This window comes from Sorex araneus, chromosome 7 (assembly GCF_027595985.1).
Source record: "Sorex araneus isolate mSorAra2 chromosome 7, mSorAra2.pri, whole genome shotgun sequence".
NCBI lineage: Eukaryota > Metazoa > Chordata > Mammalia > Eulipotyphla > Soricidae > Sorex > Sorex araneus.
Window position 1 is genome coordinate 64736125 of NC_073308.1, and position 24527 is coordinate 64760651.

General features: G+C 50.7%; 1 protein-coding gene across 2 annotated transcripts in view; it reads left to right on the forward strand.

Moving 5' to 3' along the window:
- The window catches only part of SLC10A7 (solute carrier family 10 member 7), a 202711-nt gene that overhangs the window by 153983 nt on the left and 24201 nt on the right, over positions 1–24527 (forward strand). For both annotated transcript variants that reach the window (XM_055144943.1, XM_004606192.2), the window contains 3 exons: positions 13539–13622; positions 20084–20249; positions 22423–22474. In XM_055144943.1, the coding sequence (XP_055000918.1) occupies positions 13539–13622; positions 20084–20249; positions 22423–22474 (302 nt within the window). The remainder of the gene's footprint in view (positions 1–13538; positions 13623–20083; positions 20250–22422; positions 22475–24527) is intronic.

The window sequence follows — 24527 nt, forward strand, 5'->3', positions numbered from 1 at the left end:
TATTCACTTGGGGAGAAAATACTTGGCATGAACCTCACTGCTCACCCAGTTTAGAGCTGGCATCATCCTTGTGAATTTTGCAGACCTGGGATCACAATTCCCCAAGAGCTGCCCGGAATGGGCCCCGGAAGGTAGACTGACTGATCAGACGCTTCCGACCCTCGCCGTGGGTCAGAAGAGTCGGCTAGAGCCTGGCAGCTACTAGGTGAACCGCCAATGGCTTTGTTGCCGAGGTTTGCCTAGTGCAGAGGAATGTAACATATCTCTGTGTGGTTTTCTCTCTCTCTCCCTCCCTCTCTCTGTCTCTCCCTCTTTCTCTGTGTCTTTCTCTCTGTTCCTCTCTCTGTTTCTGACTCTCTGTCTCTCTCTGTCTCTCTCTGACTCTCTCTGTATGTCTCTCTCTCTCTCTCTCTCTCTCTCTCTCTCTCTCTCTCTCTCTCTCTCTCTCTCTCTCTTCCTCCCTCTCTCCCTCTCTCTCTGGATCATCTAGGCCACCTGGAGATGCTCAGGAGTGACCCCTGACAGTACATGGGGGACCATTTGTTCTGGGAATCAAATGGGTTGGTAAGACATGAGGCAGACGCCTTAGCTCCTGCCCTGTCTCCCTGGCCCCAGAATGGGATCTCTTACTCCTGTGACCTTTGGGGGCAGAAGACACAGACCGAACCAGGGGACTCAGACTGGGGTGGCACTTGAAGTGACTGAGTGCCTGGGCCCTGCTGAGTCTTTTCTTCCATCGCTTACCCTCTTCATGCCATCACACCTTCCCAGCTCGTTCATAGTATGGCACCACCCTGTGTGATACTTTTTTCTGACTCTTGAAATTATGAGTGAGTTTGTCCATGTTGTCAAGTTTGGAGCTGCACTGGGGAGTGCCTTCCAGAAAATCCAGAATATTTAACTGGGGCAGAACTGGGTGTGGCTGCCTGGGCTTCCAGACGTACAGGGAGGTGGAGGGAGATTGCCCATCCCGCCTCTGAGTTTTCAACCCTCCCCTCACCCCCGCAATTTAAAAACCCATGTACCTGGAATTTGGGGCAGGTTGGGTTCTCTGGAGCTCAGTCCTGAGGTGGGGGCACAGTAGTGGCGTTGGGGCCGGGATGCGGCTGCCGGGGCTTTGGCAGGGCGGGAGCTCACCTGTCCCCCTACGAGATCACCCTGGAGGTCTCAGCTGGGGACCCATATGGAATAACTTTTTGTGGCTAGTTGATCTCTTTTGAGATGTATTTAGGAGCCTCTGAGACAGGGCTGGTAGGTGAGCCTACATGGCAGCGCCAGGGGTCTAGAATCATATTGAACAAGATGTGTTCCCTTTGGAGTGGCCAGGCAGATGTGTTTTATTTGGGTTTTTTGGCCACACCCAGTAGTGCTCAGAGCTTACTCCTGGCTCTGTGCTCAGGGGAACAGATGAGGTGTTAGGGTTCAAACCCAGGTTGGCCAAGAGTCAAACTTTCTTGAATCTAACTCAGCATCTCCCCACATATGTGTGGGTGGAAACTGATGACCTGAATCCAACTGAGCCACACAATCCTACCACCTGCCCCTAAGTCATCTCTCTCTCCTCTCTCTCTCTCTCTCTCTCTCTCTCTCTCTCTCTCTCTCTCTCTTTCACACCTTCTCTTCTCTCAGACCTCAAGAACCTTCCTTCTTTTTTTATTTCCCTTTCAACTAGACAGAATAGAAATTAGTAACAATCATTGAAGGCTCACAAGGTCCGTCTGCCTGTCTCCCCCTTTGCCTTTCCTCAGTGTTCATTGATATGCTGTCTCGGAAGGGTCCATCCACTCAGGCCGTCCCCCATGGCCTAGTTAGCTCACAGTGTCGTTCATACCAACTTTCCTTTCTCCTGTACTGTCACACCTTCCAAGGCTGTGGGGTCACTTCTACAAGTACATGCACACTCTGTGATCCTCGGCATCTTCCTGTGAAATCCCACCTACTCCTGCCGGCTCTCCACATCTTTGCACTCTTCTCTCCTCTCTCTCTCCTCTCTCTTCCTCTGTCTCTCATAGCAAAGATTCCTCAAGAAAAACTCTGTAGCAGGGCTGGAGCAATAGCACAGCGGGTAGGGCATTTGCCTTGCACGCGGCCGACCCGGGTTCGATTCCCAGCATCCCATATGGTCCCCCGAGCACTGCCAGAAGTAATTCCTGAGTTCATGAGCCAGGAGTAACCCCTGTGCATTGCTGGGTGTGACCCAAAAAGCAAAAAAAAAAAAAAAAATCTGTAGCAAAGAGTTCTCGTTCATCCAGTAATATTGTGGTTCTATGGGCCAAGCACTTCCCTGAGGCCCACGGTTATTGCAGTGAGCAAAACAGCTCTCTTTGTTTTGATGGAGATTGTATGCTAGTGGAAAGAAATATCCAACAAATATATAACAATTCAGGTGCCAGATAGGTGACTGTGCTACATGGCTGGCACACTATGGGGAAACCGAGGAAGGGGAATTAGAAGTGCCAGAGGGACTGGAGAGAGAGTACAGTGGGCAAGGTGCTTGCCTTGCAGGTGGCTGGCCTAGGTTCAATCACTAGCATCCCACATGGTCCCCGAGCACTTGAAGGAACGATCCCTGAGTACAGGAACAAGCCCCAAGCACTGCCAGTAAGCCCTGAGCACAGCTGGGGGGCATGCCCCCTCCCCAAGTTACTTTTCCCCCATTATTATTAGAAAGGGCATCAGTTCTTTTTCTCAGAATATAAACGCCTGTTTTGCACTGTGACCCAAAAACCAAACAGATAAACAAACATGTCAGACTGGGTTGGGGCGGCTGTTCAGCTAGGCTGGACTCACATCTGAGCAGCACTGTGCAGGGAGCACCTGCCCCTGTGGACCCTCCTTAACCTTCACTGCCTCCACTTTTACACCCACAAAAGGAGAAAGACCCCAAATGAGTTCATGTATGTGGAAGCGTGCGCACACACACAGTAATCTGAAAAGAATGACAGAGCTACTAGTTCTTTCCACTTGACCCTTGATCACGATCACGATCATGAAATCCTGTTATCACCGATTTCTCGGGCGGGCTCAGTAACATCTCATTTCATCCTTTCCCTGAGATCTTAGGAGTCTATCTTGACTCAGCCCTCCTAACGATGTTGCACTGGGGGCTCTTCAGGGTCAGGGGAATGGGATCCAGCTTATTACTGGATTTTGCATATGAATACACCATGGGAAGCTTGCAAGGCTGTCCCATGTGGGCAGGAAACTCTCAGAAGATTGCCAGTTTCTCCCAGAGGGAGAAGGAGAAGTAGGCTAAAGATATTGTGCGGCCGCGCACTTGAGAGTTTGCTTTTAAGTCTCTCTCTGGATGTTGGCTATTGATGGGATTACACGCACCTGGGTACCTCTGCCTGTACCTTCATGCATGAAGCCTGTTTGAACGTGTGGAGAGAGGCCTCCAGCATGGCTGTAGCTAGGTTCCGGTGGTCTTCGGCCACCGGGAGCTCTGCTTGGGGTGGGTAGGGAAGCTGGAGCCCATCCCCTCCGAGGGCCCCGGGGAAGACCCTTGATAAGGAAAATAATCCCAGAAAGGATGCAAGATAATACAAAAGCACGTACCTGAGATGTAGCTTGAGCCCAACCCGTCCACACCTTCCAGTGAGCTGACTCTTAAGGCCATAGGATTCTAGAATCATCTAGCATCACTGCAATCTAGAATCTTAGTAGTTTTGTGTGCAAAGAACATCTGTGTTCGCCATGGCTGCTGGTGCGGGCCAGGGAACTTTTCATGAAAATCACCATTCCTTCTAGAACACGGAGAGCTTTCCCAGCCAGCCCTGCGTCTCCCAGCTAGCATGTTCCGCTGCTCCTGAATGGTGGAGCGGTGACCGTCCTTTGTGATGCGGGCAGTGACCAGGCAGCAGCCCCCTGGGGTCCCTGCCAGTGGCATAAACTTCTTGCTCTGCTTCAAGACCTGCACCTGAAAACCATTACTTAGAATTCCCAATCTATTTCCTTGGGAAACAGTGTCAGAGGTGTAAGCGTCCACTAGATGGAACAGCATGAATGGCATCAGAAGGAGGGGACTACAGAAGCCAGGGAGGAAGGAATTCTTGGAATGGCTTAAGTGACAAATAAATGCTTCAAAGGTTAGGACTCCGGGGCTGGAGTGATAGCACAGCGGGGAGGGCGTTTGCCTTGCATGCAGCCAACCCGGGTTCGATTCCCAGCATCCCATATGGTCCCCTGAGCACTGCCAGGAGTAATTCCTGAGTGCAGATGCACAGGAGTAACCCCTGTGCATCGCTGGGTGTGACCCAAAAAGAAAAAAAAAAGAAAGGTTAGGACTCAGCCTGACCCCAAAATCTCACCTTGCCTTTGCTATGAAAAATGATTCACTTTGGGCAGAGTGAATAGAGTGGGGAGGGTGCTTGTCTTGCTCACAGCCAGCCCAGTTTCCATCCCTGGCCTCCCAGATGTCCCCTGAGCCCAGCGGGAGAGATTCCCGACCACGAGCCAGGAGTATGCCCTGCGCACAGCGCGGGGATGGTGTCCCGCCATCATGATTAGACAGAGCATCTGTTCCTGGACTCAGTATCTCAGTGTTTTGCACGATGAATGCTAGAAAGATCAATCTGGCCTTGATTCTTCCCACAAAAAAAGTGATGATTTCATAGAAAAAGTAGAACCCAGGCAGAAATCATCCAAATCCAAGGTACCAAGTAAAAGCACTACCAGAATCATAATATGACAGACACGATCACTAAAGTAGGCAGCATTTCGAGAGAAGCGCTCTGCAGTGAGTCTTAGCTGCAGACAGAGGAGGTAGCAGGGATGGGCCAGTGTGGCTTCTCGGGAGTTCTGCTGACTCGGGACTTTCCCCACCTGTGCGGCCCCGGTTCCCTGGGACGTCCCAAAGCTCCGAGAGAACTTGCCTCTCTTACGTCTCCTCTGACATGGCTCCCGACGCCGTGCTCTGTGCTGTTATTATAGTCATTACTCAGCCGCAAATCACAGAGCAGCCTGAGGGCCCGAGCGTCTGAAACTCAAGGGTGGGCGAGGCGGGGACACTGCGGAAGTCGGGCGCTGAGCTGGGGCGAGGTCCCACTGCGGCAGCTGTTCCCACAGACCTGTTCCCTCAGGGGCCCTCGCAGCCCTGGCCCACCTCCTACCCAAACTCCATCCCCCTCAGGAGAGGAAGGAAAGAAAACAATCCCTGGAGAGACGCTGAGAGTTAAGTCAAACCAAACCACGAATCTGTGTTAAAATCGTGACAGCAGACCAGGCTGCTCTGGTGCCATTGCGCCCCCCCCCCCCCACCCGCCACCCCGCCCCTACAACGCCTTGGCAGCCACAGATACACGTTCACTGCTCTTGTCACTGGTCAAGCCCCTCATGTGTCGGACACAGACTGGGCTCGGCCAGGAAAGGCCTGAAGGCCTTCAGTCTCGGCCTCCGAATTCCTAGATCAGACCGTCGGACCGTCTTCTACTCGAGCTGGTCACGTCAGTATCTGAGGGTATTTGGTTTAGAAACTGCACCTTGGGGTCCGAGTGGTAGTGCAGTGGTGAGGGGGTTTGCCTTGCACATCGCCGCACCTGGTTTGCTCCCAGTCATCCTGCATGCTCCACAGAGCACCACCAGGAGTAATCTCTGAGTGCAGAGCCAGGAGTTACCCCTGAGCATTGCTAGGTGTGCCCCAAAAACAAACCCCCTAAAAGTACGCACATAAGCTTGCCCGGTCAGTAGCATGAAGGCCTCCCTTATCAGTGAGCTCACCGTCGTGTGATTTCATAGGACTTTACTTCTTTCGAAAACTGCTCGAGCAGCTCTTTCTGGGGCCTTGAGTTCTTCAGCCACACGTACACACACATCTGTACACACAGACACGGAAACACATGTGGACACGCGTGTGCATGCAGCCTCAGGCTCGGAACATTCCTGGGGTTTGTCTCTCCTGTTCGTCACCATCTGGGCAATGACTGTCCAGTCCCTGGGCTGGGATTCTTGCCCCGCTGTGAGGAGGAGGAAGGGGGAGAGGGCGGACCCTCCTGACCCTTCAGCGGCCGGGGTCACCTGCCCTCGAGGCCACCGTGATAAACACCCTCCACCTCGTGACACCGATGACCCCGAGAGGTCAGCTCCGCTCTGCCCTGGGCCTTCGCAGGCGTGCCTGGACAGGGCAGTGCCCAGGGTGGGCCGGGCTAGGGCCTCCCCGCCCCCTGGCTTCCTCCACAGCTCCAGCCCTGAGGTGCTGCTGCTGCAGACAGGGCCCCCAGAGTCACACGCCTGCCTGTCCCCACGGCTAGAGCACTCTGTGGAGGAGCCTCAGCTCTGCCCTACTTCCGGGCCAGCTCAGCAACCGCACGGCAGCCCCGCACTCAGGACCGAGCCCAACTGGGACCCCCATGCCGGAGTCCCCTCCCCCAGCCTGCCCTGCCTGGAAACCTCTCCTCTTTGGGCTGCAGAAGGGCAGTTTCTCCTCCAGCCGGGCACCTTTCCCTAAGCAGCCGGTGTGGTGTCAGCAGCCAAAGCTTTACCGTCGCACGTAGTTGCTGTGGGTTATTGCGAGATCGTCTTGTGCGGTATGTTTTAATTTAGTATGTGACAAACTGAGTGGTTTCAATCTCAAAAATCACCGCAAGTCTATTGTGTGTTCCTCTCAAAAAGGAAAGGGGCCAAAGAGAGAGAGAGCACAGGGGATAGGACCTTGCACACGGCTAACTGGGCTTCGATCCTCGACATCCCGTATGGCCCCCCAAGCAGTGGCATGAGTGATTCCTGAGCACAGAGCCAGGAGTTAGACCTGAACACTGCAAGGAAGGAAGGAAGGAAGGGAGGGAGGGAGGAAGGAAGGTAGGAGGGAGGGAGGGAGGGAGGGAGGGAGGGAGGGAGGGAGGGAGGGAGGGAGGGAGGGAGGGAGGGAGGAAGGGAGGGAGGGAGGGAGAGACTGCACCTAGATATAAAATCTATCATTCCCTTTACCTGGTGTCCATCTGTCTGTGCCGACCTGGCTTACTCTGAGGCATCGGCCAGTCTTACATGTGATAAACATCCTAGTTCCTTGTCCACTGAGCCTGCCCACTGGGCTACGTGGAGCTCATGGCCTTGGTACATGACAGCCAGGTGAGACAAAGACCAAGCCGAGGATTCGGGGGAGAAGTCGCAGGCTCACAGGGTTTGGAGGGTGGGGGCCTGGGGACAGACAGCTCCTGCCCAGCAGTGTATGTCTTTCGTGGAAGGAGGGGACCCCCAGACCCACTGCTTGCTTCCTTCTCGGCCTTCCTCAGGGCAGGACTCTGGGGGTGAGGATGGGGGAGGAAGTCCTTGGGAAAGAGGCGTATCATCCTGCTGCCATTCTGCAGTCTAAACTGTAAATATCTGTTCTTATTTGCTTCCAACGTGGTGCAAATGAAAGCAAAGACCAGTTATCAAGGGTGAATTATTTAATACAATAATGTTTTAATAGCTGAGAAGAGACAAAAATAGTGGAGATGCCTGTGGCTAATGGATTTCCCTGGTAGGAGATAAAAGGCTGATTACACAGCAGAGCAAGTGAAGACCTGGTGCATTAATGACAATTTACAGGTCAGCTCACTTACAGGAGTGATTTAAAACGCACCATCTGTTTTCTCACTGCAAGCTGATAACTATGATTGTGCCGACAGTCCATGCCTCTTCATCAGGAATTGTTACTCAGGTGTCTTTCAGAGTCTTGTTAGTTTAACCCCATAATATTGAACTGGCTGGGGTGCCAGATTCTTTCCCCATCAAAATGGGCCTAAACTGAATGGATTGATAGCTGCCAGTCCTGTAGAGACGGAGGTGCTCATGCCCTAAGGCAGGGGTGTGTGTGTGTGTGTGTGTGTGTGTGTGTGTGTGTGTGTGTGTGTGTGTGTGTTGTATTAACTCCCTTCCAGTACACTTACCCGGGTGAAGAGATTTCCTGCCATCCTTGAAAGAGTTGAGGGGGGAAATTCACTTAAATAATTTCCTGTGTCCTGTGTAGAGCCGATCCACAGTCCCCGCCGAGAAAGCGTCATCGGGCTCTATGGATGAAGGCTGCACCCCTGTTTCCCTCTCTCTCCTGGCATCTGGCTGCCCTGCAGCTCCTTTCAGCCACACACGCGTGCACACTCACTCACACACACACACACACACACACATACATACTCACTCCCTCTCTCGCTCCCCTGATTGAGCTTAGAAGTGGGAGACGCAGCATTGCCCACCCCCCCTTACCCCTCCCCCTCCTCTCCAGCCCCGCCCTCAACAACATGTGGCGGAGAGAAAGGATCACATGCACATAACCGTGCTCGGCCCCCACTGCCTTTTAGGAAGGGTGAGCACTAAAATGGCCTGCCTCGAGATGCTGCCGTGTCACAGTTTCCAGCACGCAGTGCATTGGCCTGGGGCCCGGGTGCTGTCATTGTCCCTGTCGGGGACGCCTCGGCTGATGACCCCTTTGTTGGGTTACAATTTGTGACTCACCTGAAGTTGGAAGAGCCCAGAGCAAGCGCGGTCAAGCCCCTTTTCCTCCCAGTCCTCTAGTCCTTTGTTAATGAAGGTTGGCGTTTGGTGAGTCCCCTGCTATGTCCTGTGGCTCTCGGAGGTGACCCCCACTCGGCCACAGCAGCTCCGAGGAGGAATATGTCAAAGTTCTCATCGTCGCCACCCCATGCCCCGACACCTCTGCCCAGGTGTCCTGAAATCAGGAACTCTGAGCTAGGGACCAGGAAATGGTGTTTGGAGCAGCTGTCTGGATTGTGTCGGATGTGCTGGCGTTTGGGAACCGTTGCCCTCTTGTCAGAGTCTCTCTGCGGGGCGCTGGGGACACAGAGACACGAGCAGGACCGTGTGTGTGACCGCCGGGAGCAGACTCTAGCTGTGAGGTAGACCTGTAAGCAAGGCTGTCTGGGACCCCGGCTGACAGGCCAGACTGCATTTGAGGATTTGGAAATAGTTCCAAGTAATGCCAAAAACCACATCAAGAAGTGGTTCTTGAACTAAGTCTGGGGAAAAGGCTAGAAGCTTCTGATGGAAAAGAGCAGGGACAAGTATTCTCTACAGGGTGTGTGCACATGGCAGTGGACGGAGCGTGCGTCACAGGGTGATGGGTAGAGCGTGCATGCACATGGTGGTGGATGGAGTGTGTGTGCACGTGCATCGAGGGTGACGTGGGCAGTCTGCGTGCACGTGGTGGTGAACGTAGTGTGCACACCCGTGATGGTGCATGGAGGGCGTGTGCACGTTCTGGCGGACAGAGTGTGTGCGGTGACGGGGGGCAGAGTGTGAGGTGTGTGGTGGGGACAGAGCGTGCACGCACATGGTGGTGGACGCAGTGTGTGAGGATGGCGTGTGCCTGCGCGTGGCAGTGGATGCGGTGTGTGTGCACATGGCGATGGATGGGTGGAGCGTGTGTCCATGTGGTGGTGGGCCAAGTTTGCATGCACGGGGCGGTGGAAGGGGGTGTGTGTGCATGTGGTGGTGGATGCAGTGAGCATGCACATGTGGTGGACATGGTGCGTGGACATGTGGAAGTGGACGCAGCACAGACCCTGGCTCCTGAGCATCACCCCGGCGTGGGCGCTTGTGTCCCGTGCCTCGCAGGGAAGGGAAGGCGCTCTCAGTAGGCACCAGGAACTGTTGGAATGACACACACCCACCTCCCAACTCCCACACTCTCCACTGTCACTGAACAACTTCTCCGCATGTTATTAAACCATGTAGTGCACGGTGAATACCCATAGGAGCCATCCTGGAGCACAGAGCCAGGAGTCAGCCCCAGGCACCAGTGGATATAGGCCAAAAGCTAAACAGTCAGTCAGTCGGTATCAAACAAAGCACAGAAACCTAAGGGCTAGACCTAATTGCTAACTGGCAGCCAACCCCAGTTCAATCATGTGACTCCCCCAGACAATGCCAGGAGTGATCTATGAGCACAGAGCCAGCATAAGCCCCAAGTTCCATCTGGTGTGGCCTTAATCCAAAAGGGGAAAAAAAGGAATGGAAAACTAGGGGCCAGAGAGTGCGCACAGGGGTTTAGGTTCTTGCCTTGCATGCAGCTGATCCCAGTTCAACCCCTGCTCCACGTACGGTCCCTGGGACGCCGCCAGGGTTCACTTCCAAGCACTAAACCTCTGAGCACCACAGGTGTGGCCCAAAAACAAAAACAAGAGCAAAGAAAAGCAGCACACACACACACACACACACACACACACACACACACACACACACCTTCACTGAGTTTTCTGCTCTAAAGAATCTTTCTATCAACATGGAAAGTATCATGTTGAGTAAAATGAGTCAGAAAGAGAGGGACAGACATAGAAAGATCGCACTCATTTGTGGAATATAAAGTAACAGAATGGGAGACTAACACCCAAGAATAGTAGAGGTAAGGACCAGAAGGATTACTCGACAGCTTAGAAGCCAGCCTCACATGCTAGGGGAAAAGGCAGCTCAGATAAAGAAGGGACCACCAAGCAAAGGGAGCTAGAAGGGACCACTCAGGATGGGAGATGTGGGCTGAAAATAGACTGTAGGCTCTTAATACCTCAACAACAAACCACAACACCCAAAAGGAGAGAGAGAGCAAAAGTGAATGCCTTGCCGCAGAGGCGGGGTGGGGTGGAGGGGACGGGGGTGGGTGGTGGGAGGGATACTGGGAACATTGGTGGTGGAGAATGGGCACTGGTGGAGGGATGGGTACTCATCATTGTATGACTGAAACGCAAGCATGAAAGTTTATAAGTCTGTAACTGTATCTCATGGTGATTCACTAATAAATTTTTTTAATTTAAAAAAATATTAATTACAAATAAATAAAGAAGTATCTTTCTGCCGAAAGTCTGCCGCAGAAGTGATGGTTCAGCAGGACAGTCTAGAGACCCGTATCTGGGCGGCTGGGTGGACAGTGGGAGGCATGATACTGAGCCTTCGCCCAGAGGTGCCAGAGCATGTTGACATGTGGGCCAAGCGTGGCCGGCTCCCCACTGACATGGGAAGCGCCGGTTTCCTGGCTTCCATCATGCTGCATCCCTCATGCCCGAGCCCTGCCTCCCCCCCTGCTCCCCGTCTTCCCAGGCCTCCACTTTCTTCTGGATGGCAGGGTCTGCCTCACAGCGTCCAGTGCAGCCCCGAGGGGACCCGCACATCTTCACAGGGACCACAGCCACAGGCCCGCCGGCGGGTTCAGAAGAAAGGACTCTGGCCAAACAAGAACCCAGGGCAGGAGGGTTTCCTCCCCTGGCGGCCACTACTGCAGGATCCCCTCACCCCACCCCGCTGCCCCCCTGCCCTTCCCGCCACCGGCTCCTCTGCTCTCTTGATCACACGCTTGGCCTCTGGTCCAAGAGAGTGGCAGGGGAGGGCTGCCCTGGCCAGTGTTCCCAATCAGGAGCATCTGGCATCACAGGATTTTTAGAGGACAAAGGGTCCTTGGGGGTCTTGGGTCACGTGTCCCCGCCCCCGCCCGGGGAATCACTGGCTTCCGGGCAGAGCTTGTGCGATGCTTTGGTATGGCCCGGATGGAGAAAGGGCCGGAGGGAGGCTTTCCCTTTGCTGCTGCTGTGACGTCCGGTGCTCCGTGCGGTGCTCACGGCCTTGACTGCGATGCCCAGTGTGGGATCACGCGAGCTTGGACGCGGTGCCCTGGCCATCTCACCCTCGCTGCCGCGGCTCGGGGAGGAGCCGGTCGGACACCTGCTCTGTGTGGGCTAGAGAGGCAGCTGGTGGGCAGCGCTGGGGCGGGCAGGAAATGAACAGTTCCTCGGCCCGGCAGGGGCTAGTGTGGGATCTTGAGTCCATCTGGTTTCAGACGAGGGGAAAGGGGCAGAAGTTTAGAAAATAACCGGGGAAACTCGTTTGTGTGGGTTTCAGGAATCAGTGAAAACATCCTTTCCTTTCAGCTGTGGGCTTCATTTGTTCTAAGTAGCTGGTTGGTTTTATTTAGCATTCTTAGTCATTGCTACTTGGATATATTTTTGCAAAATTGTCCATACGGGGGGCAGGGGGGGCTGGAGATATAGTACCAGAGGCAGCGACTAAGCCCTCAGCAACCAGCGACTAAATCCTCAGCAACAACCAAAATAGTCCCCTGAGCACCGCCAGGTGTGGCCCCCTCAAAAAAAACCTCCAAAAAATTAAAAATAATCAATGGAGCAATAGCACAGCAGGTAGGGCGTTTGCCTTGCACGCAGCCGACCCGGGTTCCATTCCTCCGTCTCTCTCAGAGAGCCCAGCAAGCTACCAAGAGTATCCCGCCCGCACGGCAGAGCCTGGCAAGCTACCCGAGGCATATTCAATATGTAACAACAAGTTACAAACAGTAACAACAAGTCTCACAATGGAGACGTTACTGGTGCCCGCTTGAGCAGATCAATGAACAATCATGACAGTGCTACATGCTAACTTTAAAAAAAATTTTTTTTCCCATGAGGAATTTCCAAGTTTGAATTCTCTTCAGTGAAAGGGAACTTGAGTCTTGGTCTGCAGTGGGAGACAGAAGTGAAGCCAAGAGCCAGGAGGATCGTTGCTGAGGGTTTAGTCGCTGCAGAAGATGCTCCTGGGGGGTGATGTCTCCGGGACCAGCTGCTGTCAGTCCAGAGAGGTTTGGAAACAGACGGTCTCGGAAAGCTTTAGGAAGGCGACAATTGTTCATGGTTTGGGCTGTGGCGAGTGTGGGACAGTGTATGGAGACACACACGGCTGGTGCTGATGGCTTTCGGATCCTCGTGAAGCTGAGACTGTGATCAGCAGCAAGAAGAGAACCAAATGTGGGAACAGAGAGTGTGTTTTAAAAATCGAACGTGTGTCAAAACATGCCAACTGGGGCTGGAGTGATAGCATAGCGGGTAGGGCATTTGCCTTGCACGCGACCGACCCGGGTTTGAATCCCAGCATCCCATATGGTCCCCTGAGCACCGCCCGGGGTAATTCCTGAGTACAGAGCCAGGAATAGCCCCTGTGCATCACTGGGTGTGACCCAAAAGGCAAAAAAAAAAAAAAAACATACCAACTTAGGAATGGTGTAGTAACATTTTCAAGTCGAAAAGTAGTAGGTATCAGGATTTGCGTTTTCTAGACTCTACAAGAATCCGTTTTAAAGATTCTGAGGCAAATCACGTTTACTTTGAAGGAATAAGGACCTTAGGGTTTTATTTGCATCAATAATAACATCTTGATAATGAAATACTGAGACATATTTGTTTGTTTTAGGTCTCAGCAGGTAGGTAAAATGGAAACTACACAAAGTTGCAGTTGTAGGTGGAGTGTCAAGGAGTCTGAGCATAGAGTGGCCTTACAACTCAGAGCTGAATTTAATAATTAGCAGTTCAACACAATAATACGTCATTCATTTACGCCATTCATTTAAATATCTAAAGACGTTACTGTCTCCTCAGTCTTTGTCTCCAAACATAAGTTACTTTGAAATTACTCAACAGTCTGTTTTTGCCAAATCTAGAACATTGACAGCAACTTGCTTGTCCTTTGTAGCTGCGACTTTGGGGTGCGTGTGAGAGAATTCACTGACAGCGGTGCCTCGCTGCAGATCTGGGCCGTTGACTGAGAACTGTTCTCTCGTTCTTGTTTTACAGCTTGGCTCGTCCTCCTCTGTGCCTTTCACCTCTATCTTCTCTCAGCTTTTCATGACCGTGGTGGTGCCCCTCATCATCGGACAGGTAAGGTCACTAATTCCCTCCGCTCTCTGAGATTGGATTGTACGTTCTTATGTAACGAGAGGGGACAGAAGAGACAGCTGCATGAAAATCCAAGGACGAAAACAAAAGGTTTTATCAGTCCCAAAGTCTTTTTTGTTGTTGTTTTCTTTCTGTCAGCCTGCTTTGTATGAAGCTTTTTAGATGGCCATCTATCTAGAATCCTGATTTTTTTTTAACTTAGTATCTTATTCACAGGTAACTCGCTAGCTCAAAGTCATTTAGTAGATTATTACTTTGTAACTTTCAACAAGCTCTTGGCGTTCCCAACCATTACCAGGAACTAGTGTGTGTCTTTGATTCTTCATAGATGCCTCCAATAGCAGCAGTTATGCTTGTGATTATGTCTTTGATTAACCTGTTAGCTTTTTTTTTTTTTTTTGAGGCCACACTCAACCATGCTCAGGGGTTACTCCTGACTTTGCACTCAGGAATTACGCCTGGGATGCCGGGGATCAAACCCAGGTCAACCCCGTGCAAGACAGTGCCCCACCCACTGTACTATCTCTCCAGCCCCTAAACCTTTTTTCTTTTTTCTTTGTTTTTTTTTGGGGGGGTCATACCCAGCAATGCACAGGGGTTATTCCTGGCTCATGCATTCAGGAATTACTCCCGGCGGTGCTTGGGGAACCATATTGGGTGCTGGAAATCGAACCCAGGTTGGTATGCAAGGCAAACGCCCTCCCCACTGTGCTATCGCTCCAGCCCCCTACCCCCCCCAAAAAAAAAAACCTCTAAAACAGTAAATTTAGTTTATTGTCTCAATCCTATTTGTTCTTAAAATCCTAGGAAATGTGGTTTCCATTATGGTTCTTAGTGGACTAGGAAGAAAGTCTTCAAGTTAATAATGAACATATAATTACAGGCATGCACATTTCAGAACAAGTATGGTTTATCTTAATCATGGGTAGCCACAGGAGTGAAACACGGACTTTAATGTATCACTCAGATGAGTCAGTCTCAGGAAGGTTAGGAGGGTTCGGAGCACAGAGGTTGATTCCAGATTTAGTTTTAACTTTGATTCGCTGTGTGACCTTGGGCAAGTTACTTAATCTCCCTTGCCCTGGGTTCATCATCTATTAAATACTACCATAGTATGGTCTTAGAGGATTGTTGTGTGGATAAACAATGCATATAAAGTACAGCAGGAAGGGCAGGGGGGCGCTGCTGGGGACTTACTCCTGCCTCAGTGTTAGAGATCTCTCCTGGAGTGACAGGCGGGAAGGGCACAAGGGGAGGGGAGGGACTGGACCCAGGTCGGCCGTGTTCCAGGCGGGCGCCCTTCCCGCTGCCCCATCACTCTGGCCCTGCATGCTGAGTCTGTAGGAGATGCTTCTAGCCAGCGCATCTCTATTTCTTTTTTCCCGAGAGAGAATCCCGGGACATCGCTAGCAGAGGGTGTTCATCCAACTCTAGTCAAAGCCTGTTTCCTTCAAGCAGATTAAACATTTCTGTGCGGCAAAGAAGCCTGGGAGAATGAAAACACTCTGGGCTCTTAGCAAATGGAGAACACTTGTGGGGGAAGGAATGGGCTGAAGTAAGAACAGATGGGGCTTCCGTGGGCCTGGAGAGACAGTTCCGGGGTTAAGGCATTTGCCCTGTAAGTGAAGCCAACCCTAGTTTCATCCCCAGCATCACATACGGTCCCCCAAGCACTTCCAATAGTGACCGCTGAGCGCAGAATCAGAAATAGCCCCCTAGGGGGCGGGAGTGAGTACAGGAGGCGGAGCGTTTGCCTTGCACGCAGCTGGCCTGGGTTCAATCCGCGGCATCCCATAGGGTCTCCCGAGCACCTCCTGAGTGCATAACCAGGAGTAACCCCTGAGCATTGCTGGGTGTGACCCAAAAAGGCCAAAAACAAAAAAACGCCCCAAACAAACAAAGAACCACTAGATATGACCCCTCCATCCCCAAAATGACACTTCCTGAAGGTGAGTACCTCTTCAGGGTGTATCACTTGTCACTTGTCATCCCGTTGATCTTCAATTTGCTCAAGCGGGCACCAGTAACGTCTCCGTTTGCCCCTGTGGCGTGCTAGTGTAGCCCAATGATATCTGCTCGCTGCAGGAACAGGAAGAGCCTCAAACCGTTCATTCAGGGTGTATCAACCCAAGTTTACCCACTACTTCCTGAAACATTTTCACGCTTTTCTAAAGACACATGACAAAAAGAGCTGCTGTGTGAAACTAATCGTTGATGGAGATGGGAACAGTCCTTGGGGCCTGGCAGGCTTTCGAGCGGTTTGTTCAGAAAAGGGGACCAGAGTCCCTGCGAGGCGTGGAACGGGGAGAAGCCATTCGTTTTCCCCGAGGGTTCTGCATGGGGTCGCGCTGTTCCTCTGCCCACTCCCCGGCTTCCTGGCTGTTTCCTTGAGCAAGAGCCAGCCGATGTGTTCAGAAGGAACTGACCCCCACCCTGCCCCTTGGCGTGTCGAGAGGCCTGTCCGGCTCTGTGATGAGATTCCGAGTACTCCGTCTCTAAGGACGACGCTCGCTATTAGATCCCGTGGCAGCTCCTAAGATTGATTGATCATGAAAGGTTTCCCTTGGGTTTTCGACGACCTTGACTTTGGAGTTGCACTTCATTCATGCTTCCTGGTTTGTCTGGGGTGATGGTGGGAAGCGGGGGGCATTTCCTTTAGGGATTAGGCTCATCCATGCACTCGGTGATGGACTGCAGTTCCCCCCACCCACCCGAGTGCTTAACCAGTGTGCACTAAAACAACATGGGGGACAGTGTGATCTAATAACTCCATTTATTTCCTCAAGGACTTGCCTTAAGTTTGGGCAACTGCCAGGTGTGCACTACCGAACACAACAGATTCTGAAATGATCTCTTATTTTTATTGGGTGGGGAAGGGGGCGGGGGGAGGATGAGTCAGACCTGGAGGTGTTTGGAGGCTACTCTAATGTCCAGGGGTCACTCCTGGTGGTGCTCAAGGGACTGTATGTGGTCTCAGGGGTCAAATTGGGGTCAGCCACGTGCAAGGCAAGCGCCTTACCGCTGCCCCATCTCTCCCACCCTAAGGTAACCTTTTTTTTTTTAGCTGTAAATAATAGGTTTTTAATTTTTTTTATTAAATCACTGTCAGATACAGTTAAAACTATCGTATTTGAGTTTCAGTCATACAGTGTTTGAACACCCATCAGTCTACCAGTGTACGTTTTTTTTTTAATTTTTTAAAAATTTTATTGACTTGGGGCTGGAGTGATAGCACAGCAGGTAGGGCGTTTGCCTTGCACGCGGCCGACCCGGGTTCGATTCCCAGCATCCCATATGGTCCCCTGAGCACGGCCAGGGGTAATTCCTGAGTGCAGAGCCAGGAGTGACCCCTGAGCATTGCTGGGTGTGACCCAAAAAGCAAAAAAATAAAATAAAATAAAATAAAATTTTATTGACTCACTGTGAGGTAGTTACAAGCCTTCAGTAGATAACGGACCAAACATGATGACCTCTCCGTGTCCGTGCTGCAAGCCATAACGCCCAAAAGAGGTAACCTTTTTGAGTGAACTTCCTCTATAGCCTTCAAATCAGCGGTTACGCCCCAGAGTGACATATCAGGACACAAGACCCTCAATGCTCCTTGATTTTTATTACTCACAGTTATTCCTTTGTTTTGTTTCTTGTTTGGGGGCCACCCCTGGAGGTGCTTAGGAGCGACCCCTGGCCTCATGCTCACGTGTCACTCAAGAGGTGTTTGGGGTGGGGCTGGAGCGATAGTGCAGTGGTAGGGCATTTGCCTTGCATGCGGCCAACCCGGATTCAATCCGAGGCATCCCATATGGTCCGCCCGAGCATCACCAGGAGTAATTCCTGAGTTCAGCGCCAGTAGTAATCCCTGAGCATTGCCAGGTGTGACCCAAAAAGAAAAAAAAAGGTGTTTAGGGGACCATGCAACACTTAAAACATGCACTCCAGCCTGAAGCTCTCCCATCCAAAACGTGTGTCCTCATACATCAGCACACACTATTCTACTTTCTTTACATTTTTTTTAAAATTTTATTTTATTGAATCACCATGTGGAAAATTACAATGCTTTCAGGCTTAAGTCTTAGTCATACAATGCTGAAACAACCATCCCTTCACCAGTGCCCATATCGCACCACCGAAGACAAAAAAAAAAAAACAGTACACCACCCATCCCGCCCATCCCCACACCGCCCCCCCCCCCCGCGCCTTGTAACTGATAAATTTCACTTTCTATTTACTTTGGTTACATTCAATATTTCAACACAAACATCACCATTATTATTAGGAGCACCCCACTAGAGTCAGACCTGTTGTGAAGAGAAATCATTAAATAAATAAATAAAACTGCGGCTGCGCGGTTTTGTATTTCTGTACTTTAACAACTAAGTCCAGGGAGATTTCTTCCAGATATTCGATCATTGCAAGCTTGTAAACCCCATCTGTGGTCACATCTCGGCAGTGGTGGGAGGGGCCGGTGCCTCCCACCTTCCCAAGAACACCCTCGCGCCCTTTTGCTGCAGTTTTTTTAAAATCCCGTCTGTGGGCGTCCCCACGCCCTTCATACCCGGGAAGGGACAGGCGAGAGAGAGAAATACCTTTTCCTTCCTGGGCGGGCATGGGGTCGAGGCTTGGTTCTCAGGCTGGAGACAATCTGCAAGGAGCAGTCCATGTTGAAGTTGGTTCAGCTGGGTCTGGATTCATGCTCGTGCAGCTGCGGGGGAGCTGCACGCTCGTGCGGCCCCCGGGGTCACATCTCCGCAGCGGTGGGAGGGGCCGGTGCCTCCCACCTTTCTTTACATTTTGACGTTAAGGGGAGATGGGGAATACGGGCAAGTCCTGTGCTCTAAAGTGACTGCTTCGTTCCTTTGGGTTGGGGTCTTGGCCCCGGCGCACCTGGTGGTGCTCAGGAGCTCCCCCTGCTCCGGGCCGTGCTTGGAGGACCACCCAGCACCCTGCATGCAGAGCCTGTGCTCATCAGCTCACTGAATTGTCTTTCCGGTCTTAGAATCATTATTTAAAAAACAAACAGATTTCGAGTACCACAACAGTAACTTTAATCCCAGGATGAATGTTTAAGACTTATTCCAAAGAGCTTGAGTCCCTCCCAAGCAGTGTGTTGCCCCCCATGGTCCCCCTCAGGGGCCCCCAACTGTGAGCTTGCGGGGAGCAGCCCCTGAGCGGCTCTAGGTGTGCTCCCACACCAGGGAAAAGCAAAGGGATCGCCCTTGACCTTCACAGAACCCGCCCTCCCGTCCCACCCAGCGCCAGCTCCTCAGCTTGCGGGTGGGTCCCCCTTCCTCCAACTCCCTCCCCTCACTGACTGAGCCCCTAAGAACGGACAGGGGTGAGGCCCTCGCTGTGCATTCAGAAGTTCACCAGAGCATCATTTATTTTGTTCTTGAGTGTCTGGGAAGGGACGCCCCGTTGTGGAGTGAGCCTTTTCCATGGCAGAGTCGGAGATGACAGGACCCCCATCAGCTTTGTGAGGAGAAGTTCCCTGACCTCATTATTGCTAATGGATCATGGTAATTCAGCCTGTTGTGAAATATCATGTCCAATTATGCAGGATAATGAGTGACTCAAAATTTAATATGTCTCAACTATCGTCCTTATTAGAAGGTTTCGTCAACATCTTTCAAAAGTGGGAAGGTTTTAAAGTAGGATGGTTGTTCTCTTAGACCAAGGAAAGTTTCTACCCACATGCAGACAGGCCAGCTTTTAAATATCTGATTTGATATGTAAAAAAGAGAGAATTGCTATGTAACTTACTATTTCACAGATTCTTTTGTAGAAAAAGTTAGGACAGGTTTATTCATTTTTTAAGTGCTAATTCTAGAATTCTGAAAGCCGGCAAATGGCATTTGTCTTTGGAGTCACAAAAACTCCAGATCTTCAGGGTTTGAATTATTTAAACTCCCACAACACATGCACTTTTGCTTTTCAAGCATGAGTTATAATTTAATTAAAAACTTCTGGTGCATTGCTAGCATTTTAAATATTAATATGTTTCATGGATCACTTTCGATTATCTACCATCTTAAAATTCTTGAAGATGTCAGATTTTTAAGATTCCCAAAGTTGCACTTGGAATTATCTGTGGAGGCCGAGGGGACTGTGATAATTACACACAACCATTAGGAGCAGCGGAGGAGATAAACTTGGGGGAGGCTTAATGGGCCCGTCTCAGTGACAGGTAGCAAAGAACATTTGGCGTGATTAAGGATGGATTTGGATGCAGCGGAAAATTCACGCTCCTTACGGACAGCCGCGGAAGTTGCGATCCGAACGTGAAATTCCCCAGAAGAGCAGTGTGCCGGGGAAGCTTGGGGGTCCTCTGTGGCCACGGCCCAAATGCCGCCCCTTCGTGTCTTTCTGCTGTCAGAGTCACTTTGCGTTGCCCCAGTCAGCCCTCTGTTTCGCTGCAAAGAGGCCACCTGTTGATCTCTGTCTCTCAGATGGTCAGGAGGTACATCAAGGACTGGCTGGAGAGGAAGAAGCCTCCTTTCGGCGCCGTGAGCAGCTGCGTCCTCCTCATGATCATCTATACCACGTTCTGCGACACCTTCGCCAACCCCAACATCGACCTGGACACACTAAGCCTTATCATCATCCTCTTCATCAGTAAGTGGGCCCCCGGGGCACCTGGGCACTCGCTCTCTGAGCTACCCCAGCCACGCTTAGCGCCCGGCATTCTCTGCATTCACTCTGAGTGTGACTGACGTCAGGAGAGCACCTTCCTTTCATATCCCCAGTGACCTGGCATGGGCGTGTCTATTCCTTAAAGAGACATCAGCTCTCAGTTATGGCTTCATCCCTATTGATTTATGTGTGTGTGTGTTTTAATTTCTAAATTTCGTGTTCGAGTTACAATAGCCAATGCCGGTTGGAAGAAGCCATATTATGTTGAATTCAAAAGTTCGATTAGACACACGGTCACCAATTTATGTTACTATAGCTTTAAGCTAATCTTACCCTTTATTATGGGTAAAAGGTAGTATTTCTAATATAGGATGCCTTTACTTTATAGGTCTGATAATTGGTTGCATGGGCTACAATGGGACCATTTGCCTTATGCTTTCTATTAAAATATCTCCAAAGTGCTGTTGTTCTAAGAAGAGTAAAATGCAGATATCTCCAAGGCTCAACAATCATACTTTTGAGGTTGGAGCAGTAGTACAGTGGGCATGGTGCTTGCCTTGCATGCAGCTGACCCACGTTTACTCCCCAGCAACCCATGTGGTCTCCCAGGCTACCAAGCATGAGTCCTGAGTGCAAAGTCAGGAGTAATCCCAGAGCATTGGTAGGTAGGGCCCCCAAACAAACAAACAAACAAACAAATATATATTTTTTTAATTCTTTTTTTCTATTTATCTTATCAAACCAGAGACAACTTTTGCTCATTGTAATGAAGGAAGAATGTTATCAAATGTTAGCATGAGTTGGAGCCAAAAAGACAGAATAGGGCTTGGGTCAGATGACTTGTATGTAGCCATCCCTGGTTTGATCTCTGGCACCACGTGGTTCCCCAGACATCCCTGATTGCACCTCTGGAAGCTCCTTGACACCCCAGGGTGTCGGGGTTGCCCCAGGTCCCTCAGGCCTGTGCATTGAATCACTGGCCCAACAATCCGAGAATCACTGGGAAGGACCATGGGCCCCCCTTGCGAGGCCCCAACATAGTTCTATAGATAAATATGTGTTAACCCCAAATGACATCTATGCAATCACATTTATGCTCTTTGTCTTAAGTTCCAGTAGTACAAATCAGTTCTTTCTAAAGTGAATAAATTCAAAGAACCAAATTTTTTTTTCAGACTTTATCTGAAAGTTTATTAAAAGTGAGAATACAAAATTTGTCAACTCCATTGTTTGGTCTTTTATGTATTTTTACTACCATAGCTAAACCTATTAAAATATACGCTAGAGCATTAAATTTTATTTTACTCCAAGACTGTGAGGTTGGAGGCCTGGGTATAGTTCCCTGAACCTCAGAGTCTCCCAAAATCCAAATTAGATGTAGTCCCGAAGAACCATCACATATATGGTCTCCAAACAACGACAGCAACAGCAACAATTAAACAAAACATATCAATTACTTCAATAGTGTATACTAAAATGGACACTTAAAAATTTGCTAGCACAGCTTTTTTGAGTCGGGCACATCCAGAGGTGCTCAGGTCTTAATCCTGCCTCTGCACTCAGGCATCACTACTGGTGGGGCTTAAAAAACACTAAGGTATGCTGGGATTAAACCCACATTGTTTGTGTGTAGACAAGTGCCCTATCTGCTGTGCTTGTGCTCTGACTGCTTAACTAATATTGTTTTCAAAGTTCAAAGAACCAAATTTTTTTTTTCTTTTTGGGTCACACCCAGCGATGCTCAGGGGTTACTCCTGGCTCTGCACTCAGGAATTACTCCTGGCGGTGCTTGGGGGACCATATGGGATGCTGGGGATCGAACCCGGGTCAGCCGCATGCAAGGCAAACGCCCTACCCGCTGTGCTATCGCTCCGGCCCCCAAAGAACCAAATTTTGAATCAAAGGGGTTTTTAGATTTCCCCTGGGGAGCTGGATTAAGAGCTGGAGACACCGTCTCGAAGAATAGGTTGAGGCCCACTCATTCAGTGACCGGTGACCATTGGGCGGCGTCTATTTGCTGGGTTTTGTGCCTGCGCTGGCATCTGAGGTCCCCTGTGTTTTAGACAAAATGAAACCACGAGTAACTATGCGGCAGAGTCTGCTTCTCCAGCACTAATCGAGAATCACTCTTTCTTTTTTTTCTCTTTTTCTTCAGTATTTTCTATACAGCTGAGTTTTATGCTTTTAACCTTCATCTTCTCAACCAGGTAAGTGATTCGGCATCTCTTGTTACTAGCTGCCTGTAGGAAGAATAATGCTCTGTCCTTGGCTTCTGGGCCTCTGTCCTGTTGCAGTATTGCCCTGTCTCCCCCTGACTGTGCCATCTGGTTCCTGCCACCCCCAAATGGAAGCAGTAGCCAAAGGATCTGTCCTTGGCCCCTGCCTCGACCTTTCAGTCACAGCCTCCTCTGTCCTACTGACGAGGCTGCCAGCTTCCTGCCGTGATGATCAAGCCCGACCCTTCCTGGCCGGTGTTTTCCTGCCCGCCAGCATCTTCTCCCTTCATCCTTATAGATCTTCATCCTGGAAAAGTCCTAATTCCAGAGAGTCAGCGAGGATTCATCTTTCCCCCCAACACTGCTCCTTGCTGTCTTGTTTCTGGAACCACCATCCCACACAGCTCCTTGGACTGTATTTTACAAGTATCTTGATGCTCCGTCAGTAACAGTTCACGTGCCTGGCTTACACTCCTGCTGCCTTTTCTCTCCCTGGAAAGCTCCGTGAATGTTGAACTGATCTCATGGTTCCGGTGCATTTTCTTCTGAAAATTCGTTCCTAAACTTTTCTCCCCTGTGCAGACTTTTCTCCCCTGTGCAAACTTTTCTCCCCTGTGCGTATACATTTTGCACATTCCACTCGGACTGGACTGGACTTGAACATGACCCTACGTTTGGGTCCCTTCTCTTCTGCCTTCCATGCAGCTCTGTCATGGTTCAGACGTGCTTGCCCCGTGTGGTGAGACGTGAACATTATTTAATCAATACCAGAACACGGAGCAGCTGTAATGACTCCCCTGGCCAATAATTGAGTGTTCTTCCAATAACTTAAATAATAGCTCTCCTGTTTGGAGAGTTTTGGGGGTCTTCAAGGGAGTACTACAGGGCGAAGCTCATCAAGGGATAGGGGGGAGTGGTTAAGTAAAGGCCCTCCAACCTATTTTCCCATCTGGAAACCTTGCTCACACTCACGAATTCCTAACCGTTAGGTCAAGGTGAGGTTTCAGCCTTAGCTGCTCCCTAGAGAAACGTCACATTTTCTCACATTGCTTCAGCTCTTCCCGTCTTTACTAGACTCTGCATCTTAGTCCGTCTTTCCTGTTCTTACATTCTCACCCCTAAAGCAACTGCTTCTAGCAGTCCTGGATAGTCAGCAGATCCTACTTGCACATTCGGTTTGGGAGTTTCCCAGAAAAATGCCACCACTCCGAGGCCACTTTGAGCTGGCCCTGCATGAGTGTATAGACCAGAGAAGTGCCCTGGTAACTGTGCCCTTGGCATGGCGGAGCCGTAGCACATAGCGCTTCCACAGACGGGGATACAGCCAGACCTCGTGCAAGAGCTGAGGTTCGACTTGAATAATAAACATGATAAACAATGGTTAACTATTTAGTGATTGCAGAGTGGGGTCTTGGTGGGAGAAGGAACCATGCAAACGTACACACACACACACACACACACACACACACACACACACACACGTGCCATGAGAATTATGAGACCCTCAGAATGGAGGAATATTGGAACATTAAAACCAGTGGTAGTAACTGGAAGGGTTTCCTGGGGCCCGTTGTCCTGAATGCCAGGTGCTGCCCGTGACTGCCTCCCGGAAGGGTGCCTGTTCTGTTTCTGAGGCTTGGGAGAATGTCCACCAATGCATGGTCGGCTCTCAGAGTGGGGGCTTGGCTCTGAGAACCTGAGAACCTTTCAGCTGATTATGAACAGTCTTAACACCCACTGACTGGTGTCACTGGAAGCATCCCCCCAGCTGGTGTTTGCGATTTTGGAGGAGTGAGGCGTGAAGCCATTAGGTCAGAATGGAAACGGGGCTTCTCCGGGCCAACCAGGAGCTATTTTCAAGTAATCTTTACAAATAGTTGGGTAAGTTATTTGAGAAGAGCCATTGCCTGTCTCTGGAAGTGGGATTCAGGCTCTCAGTCGGGAGGTGTGTGTGTGTGGAGGGGGTGGGGGAACGGCATGACTAGATAGATTGAAACTAAGAACATTCCACTCGGACTGGACTAGACTTGAACATGACCCTACA